Source organism: Ascaphus truei, chromosome 14 (assembly GCF_040206685.1).
Source record: "Ascaphus truei isolate aAscTru1 chromosome 14, aAscTru1.hap1, whole genome shotgun sequence".
Lineage (NCBI taxonomy): Eukaryota > Metazoa > Chordata > Amphibia > Anura > Ascaphidae > Ascaphus > Ascaphus truei.
The window spans coordinates 45,209,537-45,233,309 of NC_134496.1; the positions used below are offsets into that span (position 1 = coordinate 45,209,537).

Sequence of the window (23,773 nt, forward strand, 5' to 3'; positions counted from 1 at the left end):
GTAACTAAGGCCGGTTGCTAAGGGCGCCAACAACAGAGAGCCGGGGATCTGCAGCCGGGCCCGAACCGATAACGGTTGTGGGATACACAATACCGGGTGTGGGATACACAATACCGAGGGTAGGACACACAATACCGGGTGTGGGATACTGTACACAATACCGGGGGTGGGATACACAATACCGAGGGTAGGACACACAATACCGGGTGTGGGATACACAATACCGAGGGTGGGACACACAATACCTGGGGTGGGATACACAATACCGAGGGTAGGACACACAATACCGGGGGTGGGACACACAATACCGGGGGTGGGACACACAATACCGAGGGTGGGGGACACAATACCTGGGGTAGGACACACAATACTGGGTGTGGGACACACAATACCGGGTGTGGGATACACAATACCGAGTGTGGGTGTGGGACACATAATACCGGGTGTGGTATACACAATACCGAGTGTGGGATACACAATACCGGGTGTGGGACACACAATACCGGGTGTGGGACACACAATACCGGGTGTGGGACACACAATACCGGGTGTAGCTGGCGCCCGTTACAGATTGGGAGAATGAGTCGCCAGGTTCTCGCCGAGATGAGCTGGCAGGACGGGTTCGCCATCCCGGTGGCCAACACGGAGAATAAATCCCTGGAGGCGGAAGTGAGTCCCGGGGGAGACCTTCCATTCATCTGTCAGTGTGTCTGTCTGTCTGTCTGTTTTTCTATCTGTCCATCTCATTTTCTATTAATCTATTTGTCTGTATGTCTGTCAGTCTATCAATATATCCCATTATATATATATATATATATATATATATATATATATATATATATATATATATATATATATATATATTTCTATCTCACCATATATGTATCCATATCTAGCTAGCTATATATCACCTATCTATCGCTACATATCTATATATCTTTCCATTTCTATCTTTCCATATCTATCCATCCATCCCTATCCATCCATCCATCTATATCTACCTATATTCCAGAAATGCTACTTATCTAATCTAATAGGGAATGCCTTTCTGTTTATTTAGCCCCCTTTTGTGCTGGAAGGTTGATTTGAATTGTGTTGTGGTCCCCATCAGTACTGAACGAGTTCATTGCTAACCCATCCTCTTACAATGATGATAATGTATTTGCCAAATGGGCCTGCAAATCCGTTTACTCTGAGCTCAAAGTTTACTGCTTGTCTCTAACTCACAATTGACCTATAGATTGCAGAAAGTTGGGCTAATTGTTAACTAATATCCCATCTAGCACCAGACGCTCCTGCAGATCTTTGTGACGTAATAACAATGCAATGCTCATTACATTCTTTCAAACATTATATCACTAAGTTAGTTCACCTTTGTAATGTACTTTATTGCACATTTTATAACAGTACGTTTCCTTTGTGTAAAGGATTCAGCCCCACACAAACCTAATATGTCAAACATTGGTGGGATATGCTGTTGTTGACAAAAAAAAAAAATCACAACTTTATCCTGTAAATCGTCTACTTTCAGCTGCAAATGAAACAGAAGGAAAAGACAAGTTTGTCAAATCTATTAAAGGAATTTGAAGATCGAATCCAGGCCATGGCTGACCATCTTAAAAATGTCAGGCAAGAGCTGAATTATACTCAGGTAAGACCTATGTTAGCTGTATAGTCATGGAATCCGAATACTCAATATTTTCTTATTTTGCGACCTTGTATTCACAATCATACCAATCCATTATTCATATGTAATTACCCATTTGGTAATTGCTTAAATCCAAGAGCAACATCAAGTGTTCTGTGCCTTGGAGGTCTGTGTTTTCTCAATGGTCCAGTCCAGTGTAGAGCTTAATGAATAGATCCCATAGTCTTGTATTCGAGCAAATAAAGCATTTATATATTCATAAAACTATGTATGAGTTTTGAATGCATAACCTTTTGGTTTGTTGTTGAAACTAGGTATAGTTTGGTAGAGCGCAACAACCATCAACATTTGACCTAGTAGAGTTCTTCATAGATGAATTTAACAAAGTGCTTTCAAAACCTTACACATTTCTTCTTTATGTGTAGAGACACAAATTGAACTAAGAGATTTCAAAAGCTCTCTACAGTATAAATTAATATATGAAGAACATCAAAACTTACAACCAATCTGTACTTCTCGAGGGCCAATATATCTACTAGCACTTTGAACTATACATAAAAAATGCATTATCCTAACAAAGGACACGTGTCATATCATACAAAAATGAACAGAATAGCATTTATGCAATGCTGATACTTTTCACCAAGCTGTTGCAATTCAGACATTTTTGTTCAATAATTAAAAATGTATCATTAGAATCCCCAGGATAAATATAAAATATTATTTGTTAGCAACGAAATTAATGAACCTAACGTATTAAGAAGTTACAGCATGTAATGAAAAGAGTTACAGTGGTTGACGTATACAAATAGGCGCCTAATTATGTCCTTCATTTGTGTTGTAATATATGTTTATAGAAGCCTGCATGCATCGGCCCAAAGAAATTGATGAGAGGCAATTAAACTGATAACTGTTTTTACAGTCTCTTTGTAGGGCCAGAGAGAAAGAAGCAGAAACTGAAGAACACTTTAAAGCTCTCGCTGAAAGGGAGATTGGACGTCTCCAACAGGAAATTCAGCGACTTGAAAATGAGCTAGTGTCCTTGAGAGAAAAGAAAAATAATCAGGAAGTAAGGTTAAAAAATATATATCATTTATCTTTGCCCATAATTGCGTATTCAAGGTGAAGGTGATTGTAACAGCAGAGCTTGTTGAGCAGTAAGTGTTGTATTTCAGCTCTAGCTAAGACTGTAAAGCTGACTTTTAATTACTAAATTACAAAAGCATAAAAGGTTTTTTTTAAATAACATATGAGTTTCCATCATACAAATAATTGTATTAGCTTTACATCCCAATGAGAGATTTACCGAGTCCCAAAGTTCATGTGCAATATCCCCTTTGTATCATTATCACTTTAGATCAATACAAGGTATAACAATCTATACAGAGGTACAATCAACTGAGTTATTAGTTGAACAGACTTAAGTTAGCTTTGGTAATGTGTTTTTTTCTTCTTTTCTTGTTCAATCTCCTTAAAATCACGATGTGTTTATGTAACTTCTTTCCACTAATGTTTTTAGAATAACATATTCAAAGCCACACAAAAAATGGAGAACATTAAGTGTCAGCTCAACTGGGACCAGCAGGCTTTGGAAGCCTGGCTAGAAGAGTCGGCAAACAAAGATGAAGACTCGGTAGCCATCCAAAAATATTCTCAAAAAGATGATGGGAAAATTAAAGTAAGTAATAATATAAATTCTTTGTTATGCAATTTTACCCAGATTAAGCCAAGAGCTCACTGAATAAGTCTTAAACTGCGCGTATAGTGCCCGCGACGGGCGACGGGACGGGTGACGTCACCCATCGCTGCTAGCGAAAGTTATATTTCACTTTGCGGCGGCGTTGCAGGCTTACTGGCATTTGATTGGTTCAGGGTCTGTCACATGAGGCGACAGCCCTTGAAAAATCAAATATTGCCAGCTTCCAAAATCCGCGACGTGACGTCGCTCTGTAGCATTGTCGCCGTCGCGCTTACTATAAGCGCACATGCTGGCAGCGCAATGCATTTGTTTTTGGGCGACGTCGCGGGCGCTATACGCACGGCCTTAGTAGCAAAGGAGGGAGAGGGATTAGGTGGCATGATACCTTTTATTGGACCAACAAGTAGTTGATATGTTACAGGCTTGCCTCGGGTTGCCCAATGAAGGACCCGAGAGGTTGGAAAGCTTGTAACATATCAACTACTTGTTAGTCCAATAAAAGGTATTCCTCTCCCTTCTTTGCTACTATATGGAAGAAAGGACCCACACGGCGACCCATCCTTCTTTGCTGAATAAGTCTTATGCACATAGCCTTTTTTTCTGACATTCATGTAAAAGATACCCTTATATTTCCGTAGGAGCTCTCACTGCAGATTGAAAAGATGACCACGGTGGCTAACCAAAAACGTAAACTTTTAGACAACGAGCTAACGGAAACCATCACTGCGCAGGTGTGTATAATGTACAGGCTTGGTATGAGAAATGCCTTTCACTGGATTATCAGGAGTTTTAGACTACTGGCTTCGCAGCTCTCTTCCATTTATTGCCTCTCACCCCAATACTGTTTTGCATCAGTACATGGAAGAATCTCTGCATGCTTTGCCATAAGACACTTTCCAGTACCAGAAGATACCCTGTGAGGCCATAAAGTGTCTTCCGGTGTCTGACGGCATAGTACTACTTAGTAAATATGGACCTCAATCCCTTATTTGGCAGCTTTGTATGCTGGGTGTTGAAGGTTTTGGTGCTGAGTTATGCCATACAATTCCTTGATGTGGGATTTGCTTCTGTGATATGAATTAAGTAAGAGAGGAGAACTATCACAAGCGTGTACTATAATATCTATTGTTAGTCCAAATAAAAAAGATCTCACCTAATACTGCATTACTTCTGTGATATGGTAGCAAGCATGGTCCGATAGAGAGATTGGGTTTGTGTTATGTATTAACACAGCGGTGCGCAAACTGGGGGACGCGCTTCCCGAAGGCCCTTAAATTAAGTGCCAGGGGAGCTGCAGGGCCTCTGTAAACCTTTATTAACCTAGGCTCCGGCGGCTTCCTTCCTGCGTCGCCATGGCAACGCGATGTCATCATGTGACGTCACGTTGCCATAGCAACGTGACGTCATGCCGCCGGAGCGTAGGTAAGTGGGGGTTTAGGGGGGCACAGGAGTGAGGGGACCGCCGGCAAGGGGGCGCTGGGAAAAAAGTTAGCGCCCCCCTGTATTAACAGACATTTTGTGAGTGATTTTGTGTGCACATGGTCTGATCAAATAGTACATCTTGTTTTACAGATTGAACTGGACAAGACGGCAGAGAATTTCCGCAAAGCCCACTCAGAAAGGCAACTACTGATCCAACAATGGGAAAACACCATAGACCAGATGCACAAAAGAGACAGAGAAATTGATCACTGTGCCTTGGTATACATTTTAAAAACCCACTTCCATACAATCACTTTATTCATTTGACGTACAAGGGACGTGCCAATTTTTCATTAAGCACTCAGATATGTTCATTTTGGCTGAATTTGTACAGCTGTTGAGCCATTTCATCCTCTGTGCTGATGTTCCTTATTATTTGTTTCATTTTTTAGTATATTGCACCACAGCAAAACCTTGCATTCTTTAAAATTAGTTACCCGATAAATATATCATGTGCAACCATGTGTTATTCTATTGATAACCTGTATTTGTCAGGTGGCTTATATGGTACCAACCTGTACGTTCTGAGGTTTGAGAGATGCAACAATGTATAGTATAAGACTAAAGCCAGAACCTGCTTAAAAATATAATATATTGTGGGTTCGACTTGCTTTTCTCTTAACATAATATCATTCTATGAACTTATTTATGATGAATGGACATTTGGGCATTGTAGATAATCAACAAAGGTTTTATTTTAATCCATTGGCATTAATGTACTCCACCTAAAATATATTTTCTAAAAAATACAAATTCTTTACTCTCAACTCTGCTTTATTTCCGTGTTTATTTTTGTATTAGATTGGATACAATAATGTCAACATTGTATATATATATATATGTAAGAAAAACGAAAAACACAGTGTCCAATTTGACTCACTTGCTAGCGAGTTTATGCTGTGGATTACGTACAGGGGATTCATGCCTTATTTTAAATATTCTGTACTATCTTTTAATTGTTTGTGACCGTTAATTAATAAACTTGTATTTTTTGATATCTCATATGGTAAACCTGAGTGCTATAATTTTGGGCTCCTTTTTCTTTTTTCTTACATATCCATTGGCCCATGTAGCACCACTGACATACTATATAGTATATATTTATGCTGTCAGTTTATGGTTACCTTTATCTAGTCGTGTGGATGCGGGGTCCACTCTCTCTCTTAATTTTTATATATATATATATATATATATATATATATATATATATATATATATATATATATATATATACATATATATACAAAAATAAAAAAAAGAGAGAGATGTACGTTTCGGACCGACAAGGTCCTTTCTTGAGCTTGAGAAAGGACCTTGTTGGTCTGAAACGTACGTTGCTCTGGAGCATGTTCGTTGCCTGATGTTTTATTTAAATATCATTCTTCATTTGAGTGTGCTGCAGACCTATTTTTTGTATATCTACTGGACTGGTTGGTGTTTCCTGCCCATCTGTGTGCACCTCGATTTCTGTTAAGTATATACCCCCCTTTTTTTCTTGGTTTATAGTCTGATGTTTGTGTGTGTATATATATATATATATATATATATATATCTCAGAAAAATTAGGTATATTAAAATGCATCTGTACCCTAGTTACTAGCCCAGATCAAGCAGGAGCTAAGAGACAGAGAAGGTGTGATTAAGGAGAAAATCCAGTTTTTGAAGAGTGAAATTGACAACAATAAGGAGTATGAAAACAAGATTTCCAATGCAGAAAGGCAGGCTGCCAAGCTCGGAATAGACTATCAAAAACAGGAGGTCATTCGAGGTCACCTTCAAGACGAGGTAAGAGCAGACAAATAACTTTCAGTATGCAGACTATGAAAAACTGCAGCAATGATAACAGTCACATCTCATTCAGGAGTAGTGTCGCCAGGTGGCTTCTGCAAAAATACGGGACACAATGGTGAAAGGTGCGACACGCTCGAGACACACACACATGCAGACACACATATCTCTCTCACCTCTCCATGCTGTTTCCTCCTCTCCTTGACCCCACCCCCAGGTTCCTGCCACCTCCTCCTGATTGGTTGCATTACCCAGCAGCAGCAAATTGGGATGGAGGAACCTGCCCAGCCCCCTAACAGCAGCCCTGCTCTCTCCCTGCTTGGGGAAATCGCGCGGCCCCCCCCAAGCCGTTCAGATCACTATGTCCAGAGAGGTAATACCAGACACATACATGTCCAGTATTACCTCTCATTTTTTACTGGACAGGTTGTCCAAATACAGGACAGCCCGGTTCAATACTGGACACCTGGCAACCCTATTCAGCAGTTACATTAACCACAGCTGTTGAAAAAAAATCTATGTTTTATTACAGTACTATAGCCAGAAATCCTATCTGGTAGTACAGTATCCGAGGCACGCTACTGCATTAAAATGGTTGTTTTGTACATTAAGCAAATTAATTCAACTTGATGGTTTCTATAATAAATGTTACATGTTTACCTTCATTACCAGCTGGATACTTTGAAAATTACTGTGGATAGGACTGCTACTGACGTAGAGGTTATGAGAACGCAAGTTACCAATCTGAAGAAAGAAGTACAGGATAAACACAACAGGTACCATTCATTTGTGTTATTTTGTTAGGACTGTATAACAAAGTCAGAAATTTGCCGGTGCTTGATTAGGGACCAATTCTATATGTACGGAAGAGACCCAATAGGTCGCTTCTGCACATATAGAATCAGCCCCTTATTCTGTAGGGTGTGATAGGCCAATCAGGCGCTTCTGCACGTTGACCCCTGTTGAAGTCAATGGGGCGTTCCTTGCGCTTTATAAGGGGGACATGCAGCAAGTGCAGGTACAGGTTTCCACACCCGTTCCAGCATTCCCAACGGAAAACCCGTACCGGCCCATGATGCTTGTGCCCCATAATGTATATTTAGCGATTTCTGAAAATGATTTTGTTTTAAATAAAGTCATGAATGTTTATATGTTTATTCTTATATTTCTGGCCCACTCCCAATAAGAGAAGGAGATCTGTTTCTGAGATAATATTGATACTATATTAGTTACCTGTAGGATTTATTTAAATCCTTTTGTATAGGGGATGGCAAACCCATGTATGCTGAGTTTTGTACTGTTTCCAGGTAGAAGAGTAATGGTTTGGGGGCTTCTTAACTAATAAAAGAATATCAGCTTCAACATCACTGACCTTACAGTAGTTGTACTTTTCAGGCTTTACTACACTTGCATTTTCCAAATCCTGCCAAATTGTTTATTTGTAGCGTAACAATATTCATTTCACAGGTTACGTCTGGCAAAAGAATATAATGATGGTCTTTCTCAAAAACTAACGTTTGTGACTGAATCAGCACTGACTTTAGAAGAGAAAGCATTGCGCATAGAAGAGATACTTAAAGAACAAGAAAAAACGGTTAAGGTATCTCTCTCTTTCCTAGCAGTCCAATGTGTTTGTCACCGGAGACCAGTACTTGTAACACCTTTTATCACCAGGGATCACTATCACCAGGCAGGACACAATAATTGAATACAACAGAATTTATTCTGGCACACCAGCAAACACACAAAATACACAGTACACAATATACACTCAGCAAGTGGGGGTCTGGGGGGAAGTCTCTGGCCTCAACTAGGTGCAGGTCGTCTGCTTCAGGTATGTATTTATGTCTTTATTTATATAGCGTTTCACAGTAGTAATACACTTGACAATCATGTAAATAACAAATAATACAAATAACAGATCATGGGAATAAGTGCATCAGACATAAAAGTAACATTGTGGAAGAGGAGTCCCTGCTCCGAAGAGCTTACTATCTAATTGGTGGGGAGAACGTACAGAGACAGTAGGAGGGCATTCTAGTAAGTGCGTCTGCAGGGGGCCAAGCTTTATGTATCATGTGTATAGTATTAGCCACAGTGCTACTCATATGCTTCTTTAAGCAAGTGTGTATTAAGGTGGTTCTTAAAGGTGACTAGAGAGGGTGCTAGTCGTGTATTGAGGGGAAGGGCATTAAAGAGGTGTGGGGCAGTCAGTGAGAAAGGTTTTAGGCGGGAGAGGGCTTTAGATACAAAGAGCGTAGAGAGAAGACCTCCTTGAGCAGAACGCAAGAGTTGGGATGGTGCATAATGAGAAATTAGGACTGAGATGTAGGGAGGGACAGAAGAGTGTAAAGCTTTAAAAGGGAGGAGAATTGAGTGCGAGATGTGGGATTTGATAGGAAGCCAGGAGAGGGATTTCAGCAGGGGAGACGCTGAGACAGATTTAGGAAAGAGAGAGTGATTCTGCCAGCAACATTTAGGATAGATTGTAGGGGAGACAGGTGAGAGGCAGGAAGGCTGGACAGCAGGAGGTTACAGTAATCGAGACAGGAGAGAATGAGGGCCTGAGTCAGAGTTTTAGCGGTCGAGTAACAGAGGAAAGGGCATATCCTGTCCGCTTCTTTTCCCAGGCTTCTCAGTGCTTCTTTCAGTTCTATCCAGCACAAAGCACTTTCAAATCTCCCGCTCAGCGCCACGCGCTGTCTCCTCTGGTCAGGCTGCTCTGATGCTCCTCCACTGAGCACGGTGCTTGTGTATGCTCTTTTACACAAAGCACCTTGGAAAAGTCTGCCAGCACGTCTCCGATCGCCTCCACACTTTGTCTGCACCTCCAGCGCTTATCCTTAGCCTGGCCGGACTTCTCCGGCACTGCAATGCTGAGCACTCTGCTATTCCAAGCAGAGCACTTTTAAAAAGTCCGCCACGCGCCTCACCGGATGAAGCCTGGAGATGTCTGGTTCCCTGCACCGGCCGCGCTCCTTATATAGCCCCCTCTGGCTATGCTCAACATGGAGCAAGGAGCGGTGGCCAATCACAGCGCAGATCATGACCGGGCAGCCAATCACAAGCGAGGGCTTACCTGGCTGCACTAATGGGAGGAGGGGGCTGGCTTAGGTGCCCAGGACCGTCCCTGGAAGACAGAGCGGCTGGCGGCGGCAGATTTGAAAGCTGCCTATGGGAATTGCGCTTCGGGACCCAGTCCCGGCAACAGCTTCCCCCGGCCAGCCCCAAATCGCCCGCTTGGACGGCGTCTGCGGGGAACAAAGGGTCTCCCCGCTGAGAGCCCGCCCCAGACCAGATAGCCAGCCCTTTTCCTGCCCGCCATTTGCCACAAACCGGTATTTAATTGCAAACAACACAGGTAATTTAATTACTGTGTCTGCCTGCAAGGAAATCATTCCACATAACTTTTACACATGCTGGCTGCCTTTTCTAACTGCATGGGGAACAGGCTACACTTAAACATGTGGAATACATTTTCCTTTTCAGGGAATAAAGTGTGTTTCTTTACATATACCTTCATTACATTTTCTGTTCCCAAGTTCTCCAGTTTTCTCCTTCCAGAAATTAGACTGTGATTTAGCTCTTTTCTGGAAGGGGTTACACAAAGCATATCATGAAAGGAAGATATCCTCCAGCGTGTTGACTCAAGTACAGATGTTGGGCATGGAATAGATAAATACAAAAAGGGAACACCGATGTATTAATAAACGTTCTAATCCTATTTAGACACTCTAAGTTTTGCTTGTACACTTACAGACTGGTGAGTTTTTCAATCTATAAATTCATTTTCACATGGAGTTTCAGAGGTTACATCAAATCGTTGAGGCTAGCTTTCAGCTTATTCAGGATACTTGACCTGCACCCAGCATTTATCTGGTAAGAAGAGGCTGTCGCTGACATGGAAACGTTTCACAGATTTGGGTTTGATCACTTTCATGCCACATTTATATAATTTCTAGACATACTGCACATTGGCTCACGAGTATATTTATTAGCACGAGTCAACATAATATTGTGACCTGTATCCCCAGGATCTACAATTCCAGCTCAAACAAATAAGAGAGCTGCATTTCAAGGCATCTCAGGAGCTAAATGAACAGATAACAAAAGAGAAGAATATCACATCAGAAATTAATGGAAGTCGAGGCTCGCTGAGGAACCTTAAAAGCCACTTGCATAAACTTGACCTGCATGCTCTAAAGCAACAGGGAATCATTTACAATCAGGTACAAATCTAGACATGCTCTGTTCTTTAATTACTATGCTGCAAGCTCCTGATATACTACTTTGTGTGATTATGAAGGGCTAACCACGTGTACAGATTGTTACAAATGAATGACAAAACATCTGTTTTCTGTAGAAAGACAGTCAGATTTGAAATACTGGTAACAGCCCAAGATATAGAAGACATTGGAGGAAGGGAATTTTTGCCCTAAAACAAAGTGGGTTGATTGAACGTATACAAAGATAATAGGAGTAAATATTATTACATTAGGACAGGCGTGGCCAACTCCAGTCCTCTAGGGCCACCAACAGGCCAGGTATTAGGGATTTCCCTGCTTCAGCACAGGTAGCTCAATCAGTTGATTGAGCCGTCTGTGCTGAAGCTTGGATATCCAGAAAACCTGAGATGTTGGTGGTTCTTGAAGACTGGAGTTGGCCACGCCTGCATTAGAGCTTTGAGTGCATTATACAGATTATAAGTATTTAATGGAAGGGTGCTGTTGTCCTTGACAGCTTGTTGGTGTTATTGTAATATTAAAGGGTCAGGTTTCAGTCACTGCATCAAGACAGGGAAAGCTCTGGGTTCTTACATTTGTCATTTTAAAGCAGCATTACATTCCCCCTTTTTTTCCCCCTCTTTTTTTTCCTTAATTTTATATGTAAAGCATGCAACAATGTATAATTCTACATTCTTACCTAAGCTTGCAGTCGCTGGTAAGCACATTATTGTTACAGCTTTCAGGGTAGTAGGCAATCTGCTGTTTGAAACACGGCAACAGATCTGTTTGTGATACTTTGCCGCCAAGTGGCAGAGCTCACAAAAAGGTGTGTGTCAGAGTCTGCTTCAAAAGAGGAAGTGGATATGACTTTCTAAATGGTTGCTGTAGCAACCAAAGAATGATCAGTACATTAAAATAAATCATTAAAAATGTCATTAGAAGTTAAAAAAAAAATGCAGACAGTATTATCTGATACTACAGAACTGATTTATTAAAAAGCATATAAGATTTTTCACGTTTTGCTGCTTTAAAGTAATTACATTCTAGTAAAATCAGGGAATCTAAGCTCCTAGCAACACTTCGTAGCAGGAAATATGTCATTGCTGTTCATTTGCACCTTTTCTCTGTATGTGTCACTTTCTGTCAGAGGTGGCACCATTTTTTTCTATTGAGCATCTGTAAAACGTTTTAGTAAGAATAAATCCAAATAAAGGGGGTTGGATCTGTGCCACACCTTCTATGGCAGGTAGCCAACTCCAGTCCTGAAGGGCCACCAACAGGTCAGGTTTTCAGGATATCCCCTTGCTTCAGCACAGATGGCTCAATCAGTGGTTCAGTCAGAATGTCTGTGAGCCATCTGTACTGAAGCAGGGATATCCTGAAACCCTGACCTGTTGTTGGCCCTTTTGGACTGGAGTTGGCCCGTCACTGTTCTATGGTCGCTGGATGTTCACAATGACGTTGGCAGGTTTCAGAGCAGGGATCCTGCTGCTGTATTATAGATAGCTTCAGTACAAAATGAACACCATTATCAATAACAAAGCCTTCATTATGGAAATGGTTTCAATAGAACTGGTAGTTCAAAGCTTTTGATAAAAGTCCAATATACAGAGAGATCTTCCAATTCATTTTTTTAACTATCCCCATAAATGTACGTGTTCTTGAACAGGATTTTCAAATCCAGCAACTGGAGCGCAGGCTGTCACATTTAAAAGGCGAGGTCAATACTGACGAGATGCGTGCGTTGGAAATAAAAATATCTGAACTTACCAAAGCGTTTGAAGAGCGTAATGCGGCATTTAATCTCTTAAGCACCCAGCACAAAAAACTCCAGGTAACAGGTTTTGATTTTATTGGCAAAGAAAATAAACAGAATTCAAATGTCTACGTTAATATTGTCATATTTCCTAAATGTATTATTGTCTTTCCTATTCTCATGGTACAGCATTATAGAACGTGTTGCCACCTTATAAATAAATTATACAAATAATAATTTGTTATAGTAATACAATCTTGGCATGCACTTTTACGAGGATGCCTGCAGTTAAGCATTTCACGCAAAAAATAAATAAATCTGTACTTTTGAAGTTGTTAAATTTGTGTACAGGGGGATGTCCGTTTCACCACCAGAGAACTTGAAAAAACTGGACAGGAAAAAGATGATCTGGTCAGTAAAATAGAAGAATCTGCACTCTTCAACACAATGTCTGAGAAAGCGCTGAAAAAGATCCGAGTTTCCAAACTGGTAAGTAATGTATTGCAGTTGGTCTTTTTTTGTTTACACACTGTTGTTTTTACATTGTCTCTTACTGCACAATACCAACAACTAGTTTTGTTATCAAAATCCCGTTCCCATAACAACGTATTACAGCAGGGGTGGCCAACTCACCCTCAAGAGCCACCAACAGGTCAGGTATTAGGGATATCCCTGCTTCAGCACAGGTGGCACAGTCATAGTGGTTGAGCCACTGATTAAGCCACCTGTGCTGAAGCAGGGATATCCTGAAAACCTGACCTGTTGGTCAGTGACGGATTTAAAATGTTGCCCCCCCCCCCCCATAGATACTTACCCTGCCTCCTCCTGCAGTGTCGCGGCATTAAATGACGCTGCAACGTCACATGACGCTGCATTTCCATGACAACGCGATGTCATGTGACGTCACGTTATCACGGCAATGCGCTGCCATGTGATGTCACAGCTACAGCCGGAGGAGGACGGCACGAATGAGAAGGTAAGAGACCGTTACAGAGGCTACCCCGCTCTCCCCTGGCTATCAGTGGGGAAGAGAGCCACCCAAAATACAATACACACACACCTTTGATGTGGTCTAAGGCCTCTGGTTTCCTGGCTCTCCCCAGCAGCTGTTGGGCCTCTCTCTCACGCTGGGCCTTCCTCTCTGCGAGACCGGCCCTCTCTCCCGCCGGCGTGCGCCAGAAGCTGGGCCGAGCCTGGAAGTCACTCTCAGCTTCCAGCGGGAGAGAGGCCCGGCCTGGCAGAGAGGGAACCACAGCAGCTGGGGGAGAGCCGGAGGCCCAGCAGCCGAACACAGAAGTTGGGCCTGGCCGGGTCCAACTTCCAGCACCGGCGAGCCAGGCCCACTACAACCCAGCTCTCCCCCCTGTCGGCAGGCCCAATTACAGCGCTTCTATCATCTCGTCCTACAACCTGCCCCCTTGATCCTATTCCGTCACATCTCCACTCCCTCTATGGCACATTAAGCCCCACCTTAACTCGCCTTTTTAACCTCTCTCACACCACTGGCAACTCTCTTGCAACTCTCTTGCTTTTAGTATTCAAATAACCTACATTTAGCAGAGGTTGAACTTGATGGACATATGCCATTTTTTTTTCAACCTCATCTACTATGTAAATATGTGACCTTTTCTATGGCGTCTTTCTAGGATTTAATGGTTGAAGACAATATCCTAAAGCTGGAAATTAAGCGATTAAGAGACATGCTCTACAATAAAGCCAGCGATGTGTTCTCCTTGGAAAAACGTAAGTTGCAGTTACAGACGGCGATGAAAGAACGGAAAGAAGAAATTGCAGTCCACAAAGAGATGCTTAAATCAGAGTTCAGACTTGTGGAACAGGAGCGACAAAGCATAAGGTAATTTTCATTCTGAATAACTTCACCCTCCTCTCTCACTTGGGACCAGCTCCACAAAAGGGTGCTACGTTTTAGCACACCTCAGCCCCCATTCATATGAATGAGAGTACAAGCGTGCTTAAGCTTAGCGCCATTTTGTATAATTGGGCCTTGGTCTAAGTCAGGGGTAGCCAACTATAGTCCCCAAGGGCCACCATCAGGTCGTTTTTCAGGATGTCCTTGCTTCAGCACAGGTAGCTCAATCAGTGGCTCATTCATAGACTGAGGGTCCCTTGAGGACTGAAGTTGAGCACCCTGCATTAGGGCTTTGAGTGCATGATACAGATAAGTATTAAAGGGTCAATTTTCAGTCAAAGACTGAGCCCCTGATTGAGCTGTCTGTGCTGAAGCAGGGATATCCTGAAAACCTGACCTGGTGGTGGCCCTTGAGGACTGGAGATGAACACGCCGGGTGTTTGTGAACATTTTTTAAATTCATCATGTGTGGCCCAAATAAAGTCTTGAATAAAAACGATTTGCAAAAGCAATAATAATAATATCCATGCTATTTCATAGATTTTTGGTGTGAAATTCACTGAAAATGGCATTCTGCTATCATGAAAAAAAGGGCTATTTGCATCTGATTTAGACCATGCATTTAACATGTATCTTGATTTAATAAACCTCTTTCCCTGTCCAGTTCTGAGCTTCATGACCGACTTGCGAAAGTAGATAAAATGAGAAAGAGATATGAAATCCTCACTGTTGCAATGATGCCCCCCGAGGGCGAAGAGGAGAAATCACAGGCCTATTACATCATTAAGGTAAATCAAAATATCAATCTTAGAACAGTCGTAATCAAACCTATATGTAAAGAACTCTGCCTTTTTTGTTTTCATGGCTGTTCATCGATACTTTAAAAATTACCTTTTTTTATCCTATTGTAGCTGAATATTTCAAAACCCAAACTTAAGAAAGATTACTTTTAAAACAGCATGTGATTTAAATGGTGGATTAAAACACAAACACGGCACTTTTGTTTTGCTAATTACACCTATTTTTTTATTTTTTTTTAGTGCATTTTTAATTTGGATCTAATACCCATCATATCTCGGTATTCGATTCAATACGAATGTGTCTGTCTGTCCCATAGTTTGTGATGTATAGAATCTTAATGGTCAATCACAATAAGCAGAAGGAAAACTTAATTGTCCTATCGTTGCTGCTTATCTTTTAGGTGACCATCTAGAACAGTGATTCTCAACTGGGGGTTCAGGAGGTGTCTCCCCCCTCCAAAAAAACGTAATGGCGTATACCAAGTTTCTGAGCCGGTGTGGGATCTGCACACTTAGGCCTGGGACATAGTGCCCAAAACAGTGCGGAGGCTTTCCCTGGCCTTACACAGCGCGCCGTCCGTGGGCGTGTCGGGGGCGGGCCAGTGACGTCACAGAGCTGGGTCGCCCTTATTGGGCCAACCGCTCACGTGACCGGCCCTGCGCTCCGGCGCAGACACATGCTTCCCCAAGCATGCGGACGCGTGCGCGAGCCCCTGCTAAAGCCGCTCTCATTGCGGCTGCAGGGGCTCAGTGCCGAGCAGCAGCACACCTCAGCACGGGTCGCATAAGCGCATGACCATGCTCGAGGCCTTAGGCCTCGGCGGTGCTGGGCGGGCACGCTCACGCTGGTCGCTCTGAAACACATTGAGGCAATGTGTGTGGCCAGCGTGAGCAAGCGCCTGCGCATGCTCAGCGCTTAGATGTTTGCAGAGCAAGCAAATTTGATTTTGTCGCTCGCAAGCGCGTTACGTGAGCGGTTCGCCTGGCCGCAGCCTGAGTAAGGCCCCAAACTGTAACTAGGGATGCCAGGTGTCCAGTATTGGGGGAGGGAGGGGCGGGATTTCCCTGAGCAGGACTGTTGCTAGGGGGCAAGGCAGCTTCCTCCATCCTGATTGGCTGCTGCTGGGTAATGCAGCCAATTGGGCGGTGTCAGGAGCCTGAGAGTGGGGCTACGGAGATGAGGAAATAGCATGGAGAGGTGTTTGTGTCTCTCGCACCTTTCACCCTTGTGTCCAGTATTTTTGGAGAGGCCACCTGGGAACCCTAAATTTAGTGTGTGGTACAGCTGTCAATTACAGCAGGAGTGTCAAAGTTGCTCCCCACAAAGCTTTGCAGCCACAGCGGCAAGGCATTGTGGGGTGTCTTTGAAAGTTCCTGCAGTGTTTGACAGCTGTACCACCCATTCTGCCTGCACACATTGAAGTGCACTTTGGGGCCTTATTAAGCGTGTGTTCCCCCCACGAGCTCAGGTCTCGATACTGGGATCAGTCACACAGTGTTGGCTATATTCTGAGTAGGCAAGAAGATGTAATAATTAGGGGTCCACAGAACAAATATTTTCTAGCAGAGGGTGGTGCAATCAAAAAAAGGTTGCAAACCGCTGATCTACAAGTACAAAATCCGGGAGCATGTTTACAAAGTTTAACCAGTTTGCTACAGAGTACTGTATCCTGTATCACCCTGCAGGTCATGAACGCAACAATGCTAATGTCCATTCTCTCTCATAGGCAGTGATGAAACTGAAGGCATATAAACATGTTATAATCAAAAGATGCTTGTATCTTTCAGGCTGCACAAGAAAAGGAGGAACTCCAGCGTGAAGGTGATGCTTTGGATGCCAAAATCGCTAAGGCTGAAAAGGAAATCAATGCTTTAGAAAACACCCTTCAGGTTATTAACGGTTGTAACAACTCCTATAGAAAATCATTTTGCAAAGTCACTGAAACAAGTAAGTCTGTTCATAATTCAGTACATCTTTTTGATTGCCCAAAAAGTGTGAATTACATGATTATTAAAAGGCCTTTGTTTTCAATTAAAATATAGACTAAAAATACACAAAACACTTTTTTTTGCACAAAAACTTTTTGTAGAAATATGTTCTGCGTTTTGTAATGTTAGGTGAGGAATATGAAGAAAAACATCAACTTGAGGAGCAAAAAAGAGCAGTGGAAGAAAAGTATCGGTACAAGCGGAGGCAGATAAGGGAGCTGCAAGAAGACATGCAGGTAAGGATGGTGGAACCGTAGTGCGAGACAGTAACGTGCAATGTTCACCGCAACTCATTTATTCAGGGTGCTTGGCTACAGTATTGCAAAGGTTTCAAGATGGGCTACTATGGACAAACGTGGGCAGCTCCATAACTACGGCGGTAAGAGATAAAAATGTATGATATTTTACGGTTGCAGAGGTCCCGCGCTCTCCCCCCCAGGCATTTAAATGAACCGCGAGAGGCCTCTGCAACCTCTACTTACCAGGATTCAGCACGCCTGACCATGGCAACACGGCGTCAAATGTGACATCACGGCTGCCCTGGTAACGTGACACGACCCGGCGGTGTCATTTGACGCCGCACGAGGTAAGGAGCGGGGCGGCCAACGTAGAAGGTAAGGCAGGGGAGGGCGCCGCAAAAAAAGTTTGTGCGCCCCTGGGCTAGGACGCCCTTAGCCAAACTCAATCGTTTGTTGAATTTAACTAGTATATATTTCTGGTAAATGACACAATTACTCTTCAGTCAACAACCTGTTCGTGTAGTACTACAGCAGTAACAGTAAAATGCGAAGCATTGCCGGAAGAATGTAAAGAAAAGTCAGTATGTCTGACAAGCTAGTAAGGTTACTGCTCTCATCCACATGGCACCAGGACTGGTTCTAAGGAGTCAAAACAGCCGTGCTGGGTTATGTACCTGCGAGAGCTCACTCAATAAAAACTCAAGAAAGTCACCATGTGTTTAATCAAAAAAATAGATACAGAGAATGTTTTTATTCTTATATTTTGGTGTGCCATGTAGCTTCTTAAACTTTGCAACGAATGTAGGCAACCTTGTCTGCCACATTACTTGTCAAGCTGTGTAGGTAATGAAAAGGTCATTTATGAATCTATCACAGAATCTTTTAAATGAATACAAACTCTGCTAGCACTTTATCCACCTTAAAGCTGCAGTTCAAGCAATATCCTACGTGTTTTTTTCTAAAATCAGTTCTGTACTATGAGAAAATACTTGTAGCATTTAAAAAATTTTTTTTTAATTAATGTTTATTGTATTATAATGTAACGAGCATTTGTTCCTACAGCAACCATTTACAAAGTCACATCCCCTTCCTCTTCTGAAACAGGCTCTGGCACACCCCTTTTTGAACCCTGCCCTCTCTCTAGCAGTGAATCAATTGTATCTAGTGATTGCTTGGTCACATGATCTTTCACACAGAACTTTGCATCTTTGGTCCTCTTCTGCTGCACTGACAGCCATCTAATGAACCCCTGAGCCGAATCTTCACTGATCGATCACAGGAGAACAGATCGATCAGCAACTTAGCTAATTGCTTGTCAGTGAGCAGATTTTTTATTTTTTTTTAAACAGCAGCTTGATCTGCTTTAAATAGTATGCAGCTGTACAGACATACTGTATATACAGATCTACATAGTTTTACATGTTGTAAGGCAGGGGTACGCAAACTGGGGGACACGCCCCCTGCTCACTTACCTGGCTTCAGTACCCGCGTTTCCATAGCAACGCAGTGTCAAATGACGCCGCAGGGTCATGTGACATCCCATGACCTCACGGCATCATTTGATGGCCATTGCCATGGAGACGTGCCGTCAAATGACACCGTGGGTCACGTGACCCTGCGCAGCATGTGACGCTACATTTGTGGTAAGGGAGGGGGGCGGCGCGCAGGACGTTTGTGCACCCCTGTTGTAAGGTATGGAACTGGGAATAATAGCTGTTCCCTACATATTGATAAGACTCACTGCTTTGAAAACCACATAAATAAAGATGCATCTGAAAGTCTATATGATCTGTAAAATAATAAAAGCTGTACTTCATTCCAGATTATGAAAAACACTTTTGATAGCATAATGCATGAGGAATCATCCCACCAGGAGAAGGTGAATGAAATGCTTTCCTACACCACACAGCTTAACAAAGAAAAGCAAGATCAAAAGCAAAAGTTAGACAGAGTGATGAAACAGGTAAGTTTCACTATTGTGTAATGGTCTCGATTTTTATTTTTTATGCTTGTATTTAGGAATATGGTATCCAACCTAATATGGACATGTATGGTGTCAATTAAAGCACTTCATGTTTGAGAAAATATGATTTGGAAACCCCAACCTGTGAAAATGAGTGTTGACACCTTAGAGATGCTAAGAATTTTAAGGTTCCATTATTACACAGCACCTTCCCCTTACAGAAAACACAATCCATGTATCGAAAATCTACAGAAAATAAGACCACTTCTGTAATGTTTTTGATGGTTAATTGGATTACCAAAAACTGTTTAATTTGAAGGTGGCTTTATCACAGTAACAGAATGTGTGTGGTGTGTGGTGTGTGTGTATAAAAATGTTGCTATATTTACTAAAACAGTGTTCCAAAACGGTGAGAGAAATTCGTTCAGCTAAGAAAAGCAGAGGAGAAACCCAAGATGAGCAGGATGTGAACCTTCGTGATCTCCGAGACTTCAACAGATCAATTAACAAGATGCTGGCTAACGCAATGGAGGAACACCCTGACTTAGCGGCAGCTTTTAAGTTATATTTCCAACAGGTTTGTGGTTTATATCCCTTCATGCATTCTTAAATAAGTGTGCAGAAATAAGAACCTTACGGTTCACAATTACTAAGATTTGCTATTCTATGGGTGGCAAACGCCAGTCCTCAAGGGCCACCAGCAGGTCAAGTTTTGAAGATATCCCTGCTTCAGCACAGGTGGCTTAATCAGTGCTGAGACAGGGATATTCAACCTGACCTGTTGGTGGCCCTTGCAGACTGGACTTGGCCAGCCATGTGCTATTCCCCATGGGTACCTTCTGGTGTTGGAAGGGCTCTTATAGAGAAGCACCATGTATGGGCCCATGCCCCTAAAATGTATATACTGTAGCTTTAGAAGTGGAATGGAAAGTGATTTTCCTTTTGCTATTTCTTAATATTTTTCATACAGGGTCCAAGACTTTCCTCAAATGAAAACCCACTAAAGGGAGGCAGTGTCATAATTAACACAAGAAGAATATAGAGAATATATATATATATATATATATATATATACATACATATATATTTTGCATATCCTTATAAATACAAACTCCCCCCCCCCCCCAAAAAAACCCCCATTAAATCTATTTTTTATTTCAGTTTGGTTTAGAAATACCTACAACTAGCTCTACCCCAGGTAGTTCCAGCTCAAGATCTGGTTCATCGAGGAACTCCGCTTTGTCTGTCCGGTGAGGTTGATTTTTAGAAATAAAATAAACTGACAATATTGTTGATATGAAAAAGTGCATGTTAAGCATAGCCTAAAGCAAAAGTTAAATAAAAATTATTATTGCATGCGACAAGACAGGACCAGAACTGTACAGAGGAAACACAGATGCTGTGAAAATATAGTTATGCACTGGCTATGTTGAGATAAAAGCCTGAAACAGACCCAACATTATGCAGTGTGTGAAAACCAATTCCAGTTTTCACCCGAGAAAACGTCACTAACTCTGTAACCCCTCTAAAGACGGTGTTCCGATGAGGGAGAACTCAGAGCCAAGCACCTAACTGCCTCTTCTACACTACAGGACAACCTGTTGTCAAATTAAACCTTAGTCTTTGAAAAAGTAATTTGGAATAAAAATAATGAAAGGGCTTAAAGCAGCACTCCTGGGGACACTTATTTAATAGGGTCCAAGCAGGGGGTCTCCACAGCTGACCCATGTTGATTTCAGCTCCAGTGACCCCCCTGCTTCCCGAAATACTTACTTCATAGGGGGAACTGGTCTCTCTGCTGTTGAAATGACCTGCGTCACATGGGCCAATAGGAAGCCATAACAATTCTTTGCGGCTTCCTATTGGCCCACGTGACGCAGGTCATTTCAACAGCAGAGATATTGGCACCCCTTACGGAGGTATCTTGGGCTATATCGGCTCCCTGGATCGGAAATCAATGCGGTTCAGCTCCGGAGACCCAGCATCAAACCGATTATGGTTTGTTGTTTAAAGTGCTGCTGTAAGCACTGCACACCTAATGATGCTAATGCTACAAAACACCCCCCTTTTTTTTTTTAACACAAAAATGATACCAATTATAATGGATTTTAGAGATTAATAATGATCATTAGCCATCGATAGTAGCTACAGCACTTTAGTCTTAACAGTTGTATACAATTAACTTGCAGCCAATTTAACATTTGCCGTCATATCTGTCACAGTCGCACAAAGTGCCATTATAATGAAGGTAGAGATATTTTTTCATTTTAGATCAAGTTTATCTAGAACTTCAGCCAGCTCCGGACCATCCCCCAGCATAAAAGTTGTTGACCTCAGGCTGCCTCCCACCTCTCCAGCCTCAAGTTCATCATCATCCGCTCGCAGTTCCAGAACTCCGACTACGGGCAGAGCTCAGAAAAGTTAGACAAACGCAGAACCAAGTGTGAGAAGCGCGTCACAAGTATCTACATCACCAACAGTTACAGTTAGAACAACGGGTAACACCTCGTTACTATTCTTATATTAACCTTACAACTGTTGATTATTCAGGATTAGCATTGTTCTGTTTTAAGTAAAAACGGTTAGATTACAGTTTCTGCTTGACAACATTTTGTGTGGTTCTCCATTTGGTCAGATTGTTTACTAATATAAAATAAAGATGCTTGGCTCGTAATACGTTTTAAAGTGTGTGATTAATAAAACAATACACAAAACTCCGTTCTTAACCAATGTTAAAATATCTTTACTCGATGCATAGTTTGACATGAAGTTAAACAAGTAGAGAATTCTTTAATAAAAATCAAAAACTATAAATACGATTGTTCTGCACAACCAGATGTAATTTACAGCAGAACAATTTTTTTTACAATGGTAGATTGAGCAGCATCACTAAACATGGTGGTGGAATATGCATCTTTATTGAAGAGAAGATACATTTTCCAACGTTCTTTGGCCCAATATTAGATAGAACAGTTTCTGTAATGCTCTTGGTGGTAGCAAGATCCCAGTTCTATAAACCCTGAAGGATAAAGAGTTTGAAACCGTTTCTCGTACGATTGATTTTTTTATTTTATTTTGGGGCGGGGGAAAGAGTGCTAATTTTACAGCCACTTATGTAGAGAACGCCAGATAGGTGGCATTCATGCTCTTTCAGTTAAAAAAAAAAAAAAAAAGGAAATGATTTTAACACATTGTACCAGAACACATTGCAGGCATTTTAAATAACATTTTAGGCACCTGACATGGAGTAATTAATATTAAAAAATAGTTAAAAAGTTACAAATCTGTTCTGGCCCAGATGCAAAATGATGTTTGGCAATTTCACTTGGTTTATAGAATGTGCGTTTTGTATTTCAGCATATAGAATTATAGTAACAGAAATATTCACTTGCACAAAAGCAGGAGTTTTATTCGTTTTTTTGCTTACTGCCTTTTTCTTTCTTGAACTCCGCAATCTGGCTGAAAATGTTTAGTAAATTCTGCGGCAAATTGTTGGGGGCAGTTGCACTGCCATTGTGCGCTTTACCACTTACTGGTTTCCTTGTGTCTTCCGTGTGTGATGCCTCGCATCCGCCAGCACTACTTTGAAGATTATTTGGTTGAAGCAATCCACAAATATTTCCACTAGACTTCCTCTCTCTGGCGTCAGACTTTGCCGCAAAATACTTTCTCTGACAAGGCTCAGACTTTCTACTTAATCTACTTGACTGTGCTTCTTCAGGCATCTCAGAGAAGTAAATCTTGTGTTTGTCATCTGATTTTTTGTGGAAGGAGTCGGTGGAAACCCTTCTACCAGACCCGGATTGACCAGCTTTAGCCACGCTGTACGTTCTGCTGCTACTTGCCTGAGTCTTTGCACTGCTATATGAATCCCTGGAATCTTCAGACCTACCTCCAAGGGGCTCCATGATTTCCAAGGACGATGAAGACCGAGAGCGGTATCTTGTTTTCTCCTTTGCCTCTCCCTTCTGAGTGCCTGATCTGTCTCGCTCTTCCAGCATTTTTTGCATTTCTGACTTGCGGTTCAGAAACGAGGCTGATGTGTCAGCAGGAGGGGTGTAACATTCCTCTTCCTGAAGGGATGGAGCTTTAGACGAACGATTTTTAGACTGGCTTGAGCACTCTGAATGGTTTGTGCGTCTCTTTCTCGTAGTCTTCTTTTGATCGTCAGAGGATGAAGATGAAGAGGAAGTATCCGAGGATGAAGAACCACTTGATGTAGAGGAAGATGAGGATCTTTTTCTTTTTTGCTTCCTCCTAAAATACCAATAACTAATAAGCAATTGCCAAAAACACAGGTGCCTAATCACAGC

General features: G+C 42.0%; 2 protein-coding genes across 4 annotated transcripts in view; one reads left to right on the forward strand and one right to left on the reverse strand.

The window, feature by feature from the left end:
• The window catches only part of CCDC39 (coiled-coil domain 39 molecular ruler complex subunit), a 25,090-nt gene continuing 1,317 nt past the window's right edge, over positions 1 to 23,773 (forward strand). The window contains exons 1-20 of one of the 2 annotated variants that reach the window (XR_012788044.1): positions 1 to 669; positions 1,532 to 1,651; positions 2,571 to 2,717; positions 3,168 to 3,326; positions 3,986 to 4,078; positions 4,920 to 5,048; positions 6,423 to 6,614; positions 7,290 to 7,393; positions 8,085 to 8,217; positions 10,652 to 10,846; positions 12,513 to 12,677; positions 12,951 to 13,088; positions 14,246 to 14,454; positions 15,134 to 15,257; positions 17,058 to 17,217; positions 17,388 to 17,494; positions 19,320 to 19,460; positions 19,858 to 20,037; positions 20,622 to 20,710; positions 21,732 to 21,958. Coding sequence is in view for 1 of the 2 variants with exons in the window: in XM_075570716.1 (XP_075426831.1) it covers positions 580 to 669; positions 1,532 to 1,651; positions 2,571 to 2,717; positions 3,168 to 3,326; positions 3,986 to 4,078; positions 4,920 to 5,048; positions 6,423 to 6,614; positions 7,290 to 7,393; positions 8,085 to 8,217; positions 10,652 to 10,846; positions 12,513 to 12,677; positions 12,951 to 13,088; positions 14,246 to 14,454; positions 15,134 to 15,257; positions 17,058 to 17,217; positions 17,388 to 17,494; positions 19,320 to 19,460; positions 19,858 to 20,037; positions 20,622 to 20,710; positions 21,732 to 21,885 (2,829 nt within the window). In the remaining variant the exon portion in view is untranslated. Of the gene's footprint in view, positions 670 to 1,531; positions 1,652 to 2,570; positions 2,718 to 3,167; positions 3,327 to 3,985; positions 4,079 to 4,919; positions 5,049 to 6,422; positions 6,615 to 7,289; positions 7,394 to 8,084; positions 8,218 to 10,651; positions 10,847 to 12,512; positions 12,678 to 12,950; positions 13,089 to 14,245; positions 14,455 to 15,133; positions 15,258 to 17,057; positions 17,218 to 17,387; positions 17,495 to 19,319; positions 19,461 to 19,857; positions 20,038 to 20,621; positions 20,711 to 21,731; positions 22,658 to 23,773 lie in introns of those variants that run through there. The other variant, XM_075570716.1, reaches the window with a different exon arrangement.
• TTC14 (tetratricopeptide repeat domain 14) overlaps positions 22,180 to 23,773 on the reverse strand; it is an 8,889-nt gene continuing 7,295 nt past the window's right edge. The window contains exon 12 of one of the 2 annotated variants that reach the window (XM_075570717.1): positions 22,180 to 23,717. In XM_075570717.1, the coding sequence (XP_075426832.1) occupies positions 22,868 to 23,717 (850 nt within the window). In that variant the 3' untranslated portion in view covers positions 22,180 to 22,867. The remainder of the gene's footprint in view (positions 23,718 to 23,773) is intronic. The other variant, XR_012788045.1, reaches the window with a different exon arrangement.